The following is an 8,406-nucleotide window of genomic DNA, read 5'->3' as shown; positions in this document are numbered from 1 at the left end:
AATCGATTATGAATGTTTGTCACAGAGCACGTGGTGTAGCGAGTTAGCGATCGAGTTTGTTATTTTGATCACCTCTCATGCAAGTAGATAGAATGGAAGAGTTCAGATTGTAAGACACAATGGTGGCGTACTGACAGAGCTAGTCGCGATTCCTGCCTTACCAACAGTCGGTCTTACCCGCGAGAGGCAAGAATTCCTGCCTTACCAGTCGAGGTGTTACCAACAAGAGCATGAAAATAGATGGCGCTACCTATATTATCGGTCGATTTTATCAACGGGTAGTCCAATAATGAAATTTTGTGCTGTTGTAGTAGATAGGGTGGGCCAGTTCTGAATTTAATTCCAAATTCCTTAGGCAGATAGCGTTTTTCCCGTTTCCACATTTCTTTTGAGTGGATCCGGCATGGTAGCATTTGTCAAAAAAAAAAAAAAATATTTGACTTGTTGAATCAACGCATATAGTATAAAATATTTGCAACGAGAATCTCAATTTTATACATAAGTAAATAGAATCGAAGAATTCTGGAATACAATGATAGCGTACCGACAGAGTCAGCCCCGATTCTTGCCAGTTGGTATCCCAGGCAGTACACTTGCGTCGTTTATGTAGCTGCTGGATCACAATGAAAAAGTCAATGATATATCTGGTTGGGTACATAACTGATATGTTGTATGTGCCTTTCAAGGTACGTTGACGTTAGTGTAACGTAACCGCTACGCAAAAATTTTATGTTAAATTCACAGAACTAATGTTACGTAACAATTGATATCTACCGTTTCGAACTCTCGATGACTTCGCCTACCGACGGTCCAATGAGACCACACTGGCTACCTTGGTTCACTTCTAAATACCTGGGGTAGCATTCACCCGAACCTCTCGTATCGCCTCGACTGCCGGTGAACAGGGATGTAAAGTCCTTCCGACAGCCGAGGGCACCACTCTTCAAGGAGAAACCAGCCGCCCATCTTATCGGATGCTGTAAGGATGGCACACAGGGCGGACCGTAGCCTGCCATCTTCCGACTCACCGGCCTGGTGCCGGACCGACCCCAAACCACTACGTCCAGATTGATAAAGCCCTCGTTCTGAGGATCGACGCAGCCTTCCTATCAGCAAGGACTAATCATGTGAGTCATGGTCCACGGTTTAGAGTTGCGGTAAGCCACCGTGTGATTGCATGATCTCCTCGATTATAGGCATCCGGCCACTGCCTATACAATGAAGCCGGTGGAAGTAAACAATGAGGCGTCACTTTCCACTTGGTAACTTTTACCGAGAGGCACCCTGTGTATGCCTCTGTCAACGGAGTCCCCAATGATAGGCAACCTGGACAGTAAAATGAAGCAGCTGATAAATCGTACGAGTTGGTGTCAACGACGAAATCACAAGCAGCACATTACGCCACATCTAGCGGTAACCTTCGACAACGCATGACCTCGCCGTAACCGATATTCGCCACAGCGAGATGGCCTATTTGCGATGGGGGTCAACCAACCAATCAAAGGAAAGAAGATTCACCTCACGACGGCGGTGAGATCGGCGAACCGAACTCCAACCACCGTCTATTCTACGCTTGGCCCGCTGAGTGACAGCCAAGTTCTCCGTATTCTCCGTATTCTCCCGTTTTGAGCTACCGATCCTTTTCCTTTTGTTTTATCGCTACTTTATCTACCGTTTTATTGATCACCCTCTATCATTGTATTACTGTTAGCTTCATCCTTGTCTTTTGTAAATTACCTTCCGTCCTTCTAGTTTTCTCTCGATATTTATTTAAGTTTTATTTTAACTAGACTCAGTGTTGTGTGCCAGAGGTCGTCCATTAAAGTAAGTCTTCTGCCTTTGTATTGTATCGTTACGAAGTTGCTCAAAATTTCTATCATTTTTCTCATTATGTTTTGTAACAGTTGAATTTAGCCGCCAGAGAGACTACGGAACTCAGTGATAGGTAGGTCCGTAGGGAGGGGGGCTTTCACCTAAGCGGTGATACGACGGTAGAGAATCGATCGAGAAGTGGAAGAGAGAGGACGGTTGAGAATCGATCGAGCGGGAAGCGGGAGACGACGGATGAGGGGATCGTCAGCAGAGTGCGCTCGCAATAAAGAATCATCACGAAAGAAGAAAGACAACCGACGAAACAAAAAACGCATTCGGATTCCCGATCGAGGAAAGCCCACCAAGAATGACGGACGAGGGAATTCGAATTGGCCGGACACGGAATTAAGGATCTGAAGAATATCCTCAATAACGCTGATGATAAGTTTTATCTACGTTCTGACCTGTCCTATTTTATTAATAATTTTATGAGTATGACTTTTATGAAATTGTTGTCGTCCTAGATGTCCGCCGTCCCTATTTTATTCATACACTAGCTGACCCGACAAACGTTGTTTTGTCATATAAATTATTTCTAGAGAATATTTTTCTAGAAAAAAATAACTAACTTATTGTAAGTATGTAAGGGATGTGGTATATAAGTCAAAGAGGTAGGGAGCGTTGTGAACGGTGACGGAATATAAAAATAACAAAACACCGAACACTATTTTGTTTAATTTATTAAAATTGATTCTTTAAAATTATATACATATCGCTAGTTATGACAATATTACTAAAAAACAATATCAATCCTTTAATGCAACAGAGTGTACAATATTTTTTGTTATTCCATCTTTCGCCAACACAAATAAACTGGATGGTTTGCCCACTCGAGAGCACGCCACGTATAATTGTCCGTGTGAAAAACATGATGTGCTCAAATCTAAACCACAGACAGACATCGTTTGGCCTTGAGACTTATTGATAGTCATTGCAAATGCCAATCTAATTGGAAATTGAAGGCGTTTAAATTGTATTGGCACATCTGTGGGTATAATAGGAATTCGCGGCAGTAATACAATTTCACCTCGAAATTTGCCATTTAAAATGATGGCTTCGATAACATTTTTCATTAATTTTTTAATGACTAATCGCGTGCCATTACACAACCGTGGTGGGTTCAAATTACGAAGTAAAATAACCGGAGAGCCAACCTTTAGTTGTAAATTATGCGGTGGCATGCCTGGTAAATCCAATGAGTTTAAAAACTCTGTTGGAAAATTTACAGCTTCGGTGTCATCGCAAACTGTATCAATAGATTTGTATGACACCAATTCTCCTGGTAACAAATGTTGAATCTTAAGATTCAATTCGTTGACGTCCACATTTTTTGCTGCTAAAATTGCTCTCTCTGCCAGCCACCCATGATTTGCGTATTGTCTGCGTACATCGGGAAATATCTGGTCAATGAGAGCATCTTGCGAATCAATGACTGTGCAGAAATCAGCCTGTAATTTTATGCATCCACTTTTATCTCTAGCAACTTTTCCATCGCCGATATCTAACAGTTGTTTTGAAAATGTTTCAGCGGATGGATTTTGAAGCATTTGAACGCGCATATTTACTTTCAGTTGTACTTTTTCAACATTACGCCACAGTGGCGATGATTTTAAGCACGCGTTGATTTCATCAGCGTATGTTGAACGTGGAATAACGGGAAGTGTTTGTCTGAAATCACCTGAAAGGAGTAACAGAGTGCCGTCGAATAGTTTGTCGTTGTTTTTTATATCTTTCAATGACCTGTTCAACGCCTCAAGCGAATGTTTGTGCGCCATAGTGCATTCATCCCAGATGATAATTTTACAACGTTTAAGCACTGTGGCCATGGAAGATTGTTTTTTTATATTGCACACTGCGTCTGGGTTGTTTTGAATATTTAGCGGCAGTTTAAATACTGAATGAGCTTTTCTGCCTCCATCCAATAAAGTTGCCGCAATGCCAGATGATGCAACAGCCAATGCAATGCCATTATTTGATCGTATTTCGGCGAGAATTAGCGAAATAAGGAATGTTTTGCCAGTTCCACCTGGTGCATCCAAAAAAAAGAAACCACCTTGTCCTGCCGAAACTGCGAGCATGATGCGGTCGTAAATTGTTTTTTGTTCTTCATTCATTAGTGGGACATTGCGAGCAACAATCGCTGCCATTTCTGCAGTATTGTATTGTAGTTCACGATTCAATTCAGTGTTCATTAAATCAGATGCATTTCGATTTGGTGAATGCATACCGAAATGACTGAGTGGTAAGTTGGCAATGGTAATGCAAAGATCCTCAATAGCAATCAATGCTTCATTGTACATAGCGTCACTGAAAACTATCGTTGGATCGTTGCACCGTGTACGATGTTGATGCAATATATCATCAGTCATTGAATCTTTGTGATTGTCCCATAATGTCTCTGCTCGGGTCGGGAAACATGTAGTCAACACTATAGCGAATAGTAGACGAATTTGTTTTGCTGCACAGTTCAATCCCGCTTCAGCAAGCATACATTTCCACTGGTTGTCGTCTTCCAGCAAGCCGAGTGCATGGCATGCATCTTTATACGTTGGATACTGTTGTCCATCCACTTTCCGTATATCTTGAAATGACAATGGCCCGATGACATTAACCAATAACAGGCGAAGATAAAAGCACTCAGTCTGCCTTGGATTGACTGTAAATACTCGCCCCAAGGTGTTTGATTTGAATAAACCGGGATATCCATCAATCGGCGTGCCTTGCTTGCGGGGCATCCATTTTTTTGTTGGAGCCCATGTGAAATAGCGTGGTATTTCTGAATACAGCAATGTCCGTGCAAACGCACCAAAAACATCCGCACGATTGCACAATTCAAAAAATTCAGTGAGTGTTGTTTTTGGTGGATTTATAGCACGATCGATCGCTGTCTCGGTCGTGAAATATACGCGCTGGCCGTTTTCAAGATGGACGGCCAAATGAATAACTGCTGGATCCCGTTCATGAATTGGGAAACCAAAGATACGCCAACCGGCTTCATTGGAGCTGACGTACCGACCAATTTGGTAAAGCGTTATTTCATCGTTAGTATTCACCGGAGGAGCATTCGCATTGATATTGTCAACTCGAAATACAGCCATATCGCTGCCTTTATTGACATACGTGCAAATGTATTTGATGCTCTTTACTGAACTGCAGAACTCAACATTAATATGAGCATTGAATGTTTTGCTCAGCAGAGGCGAATATGGGACCACCCAACGGTTATCAATGTCAATTTCTACTCTGTTTATATTTTTAACAAATGATTGCCCGCCATTATCGGAACTTCTTCGACGATATATGGGGTATCCGTCAACATTTGTGATCGTATCGTTCGTGAAATTTTTCGGATAACTTTTGGTACATTTTCCATCTACCATGCAAGGCGATGTACGATTCAGATTGCCGCATGGGCCATGAATCATGTTTGCTGTAACAATATCAAACAACATTTGATCAGTAGACGGATCTGGAATTTCCGCAGAAATTATACTGTCGATTTCTTCAGGTCGTATTTTATCGATTAACCAAACCAAAATGTGGGCATGAGGTAATCCCCGCTTTTGCCATTCAACGGAATACATCCAGCAACGTGTGGGACCGAATACATGTAGTTTTGTAATGAAATTTATCAAAGACTTCAATTTTTGTCTGAACACACGTGCTGTAATGTCATGACGATGTACTGCATTTTGGCCAGGCAATAGTAAAGATGTAATCTCCGGCCATTTTGGATTACATGTGAACGTGATAAATAAACACGGCCGCCCATATTCGCGCACGTAAGTCAGAGCATCCTGTATGTATTCTTGCATATGACGTGGGCTGCCGATGTATGATGATGGTAGAATGACAGAATTACCGATTTGAGCGGCATCGGCGTTGTTGACAATAGCGTCTCGCAGGTGAATGTATTCTTCCGCACGCAGCTTTTCTTGATTAAATCGCAAGTATCGTAATCGTTCGCTCTCTATCTTTACATACATGTCGACCATGAATTGTTGACAAAGCTCACGACATCGTAGAATAACGTTGTCCTGATCACGTCTAATCATCAACCGATACGCATAATAGTCCTTCGAACTAACATTCTTGTTCGTTTCGGCACCTGTTGCGGGATTTCGTTGTTTAATATTTATGCAATACCCGTCTTGTCCCTTCCAGAACATTAGCGGATATTGGAGAGCGTCATATGAACGGTGTGTATCAGCAATGAACTGTAGATTATTATTTCTTCTACGAATCACTATTTCTCGTTTAGCTGTACGATCGCCAACCATGATTCCAGCGACATCGTCAAGAACAGGTGCATTAAATCTACGAATATGCTCTCCAGCAGGTGTTCTATCCGGATTGATGACAATAGCGTGATTATCACTTTGTAATTTGTGCATGTGTGATTTGAATATTTTCAACAATTCATTGTGCTCATTCAATAGGGAATCCAGGTCACTGACGATGCGTCTGGCAAAAAATGAATCGAGGTTATTATAGCCACAACGTGCATCTACACGTGCATCCTCACCGCCCATAAAGTAAATTTGTAAAAATTTAGGTGATCCGTTTGGCATTGGCAGCAATGAGCCCACTTTATGATAAATTTGGCCTTTGATTTTGAATGTTGAATTAAATTGCTGACCATTGATAGCATTATTTCTAATTATTTCTGTTGCTCCGAACGATGTCATTTGAAAACATGAATTAAATGTTCGAATTGACTTTAGGAATAGATTAGAATCTGGATCCGTGCCGATAAGTAAACCGTTCAATGGTTCAGGTGGTGTCTCAATTGCAGGTAATTGCACCTTTCCTGACGAACAACACATTCCAGGTGGCTCAGTTTTAAACTTAAGAGCATGACAATGCGGACATTCCTTGTCCATAGCACCAATTACCCCTTTTGAATGAGCATAATATTGAATATCGTGCTCATACTCGAATGCTAGACGCAGGAATGAATTAGATGTAAATAATCGATGCACCTGTTGGCGCTGTTGTTCATTCGCTCTGCATCTGCCAACTATAAGACGACGCGATTGCCTTTGTTCTAATCTTCTTCGTTCATTTCGTTCAGCTCGTACATCTTCTGATTCAGCTTGACGCAATCGCGCCATGTTCTCACGCACATGAGTGTTATCTTGCTGGATTTGGTCTTCTGTTCTTAGGGCTCTTGTATTTCGCCTGCTTGCAGATCTAGGTGTGTGACGGGCTATAGAAGCTCCTCTGCGTCTTGCTGGCATTGTACTAAACACTTAAATCGAAGAAATCCAATTAGTTAATGATGAAAAGCAGTATATTAATTAATTATTTGTGTATTTTCGTTTATTATTTATTTACCATTTACAAATTACCTACCGAATGTGTATGAGTCTCCTAGCAGCGACACCTGGCGGGCTAATTATCGACCGATGCCAAAAATTATTAAATTAAGCAGCGACACCTGGCGGGCTAAACTGGTATCAGCCGGTGATGAGCAATTATCACTTGTGCAGTTATCGACCGATGCCAAAAATTATTAAATGAAGAATATTTATTAAACAATAGCACTAAGAAGTATGAAAAAAGTTATAAACCTATTCTCAGACCTACCGAATGTGTATGCAAAATTTCATTGAAATCGGTTCAGCCGTTTCGGAGGAGTTTGGTGACAAACACTGTGACACGTGAATTTTATATATATTAGGATTTATTTATTCTTTTTGTTGATATTTATTCGCTTCTCGTATTCGATTCTAATTTTATCCATACATGTCATTGAGTCAGACCAACGTCCGAAATTTCGTTTAAAATAAAAACAATAAAACACCATAAAAGAAAATTGTTACGGAAGATTTTCGTTAATTGCGAGGGGCTCCGCAATTGGAGTGGATCCGAGTCTACAAAAACCGCGAAAACGAAAAGACCGTTACAAAATTGGCGCCCGAACAGAATTAAACAAAAGATTAACTTAAGGTCGATTAGACGTATATTTGTATATAACCCTAATTTTGTTTATATGTCTCTTAAGCATTCACCTGTTCTAACTAGATCTCGAGACAAAAGGGTAACATCGCTGAATAGTTCAAGTTCACAACAACAACAAACTACGAAACAGACGAACAAACAAGAAAAAATGGAGGAAGAACTAAAGCAGTTGCGTGAGAAGGTCGATACGATGAAAGATCTGCAAAAAATGGTGGATGCCTTATACGCTCAGCAACAGCAGAATCCGAAGATTTCTGAAGAAATACAAGAATTACGTAAGCAGAATGAATTGCAGCGTATAGAATTAGAAAAAATTAAACAAAGTACAAGTAGTCAACAATCTAGCAATGAAAGTAGTTTAATCAGTGGGCTGGTAGAGAACTTGCAACAACTAAGAGTTGATTTAAAAACCCCAGAATTTTCAGAGGAAGAAGGAGTTAATCCGAGAGAATTCCTGGAAGATATGAAAAATTACTTAAAATTTAAACATATTTCAAATGAGTGTCATTTATTCGTCGTAGAAAGTATGCTCAAAGGTCGAGCCAAGACATGGATGGAATCTTGTCGAGG

The 8,406-nt window shown here is 40.8% G+C and overlaps 1 protein-coding gene across 1 annotated transcript; it reads right to left on the bottom strand.

Annotated features, from left to right (window-relative positions):
* Positions 1-770: 770 nt before the first annotated feature.
* Positions 771-7,112, bottom strand: LOC124214346 (uncharacterized). Its single transcript, XM_069134350.1, has 2 exons — positions 3,027-7,112; positions 771-1,106 (listed from the first exon to the last, which is right to left on the bottom strand). The coding sequence occupies exons 1-2, from the start codon at positions 7,110-7,112 to the stop codon at positions 771-773; spliced, it is 4,422 nt and encodes a 1,473-aa protein (XP_068990451.1).
* Between the last annotated feature and the right edge of the window lie 1,294 nt (positions 7,113-8,406).

The sequence above is a fragment of the Neodiprion pinetum genome, chromosome 3 (assembly GCF_021155775.2).
Source record: "Neodiprion pinetum isolate iyNeoPine1 chromosome 3, iyNeoPine1.2, whole genome shotgun sequence".
Classification (NCBI taxonomy): Eukaryota; Metazoa; Arthropoda; class Insecta; order Hymenoptera; family Diprionidae; genus Neodiprion; species Neodiprion pinetum.
Note: the sequence above shows the minus strand (reverse complement) of the source record. Positions and strands in the feature narration are given on the sequence as shown.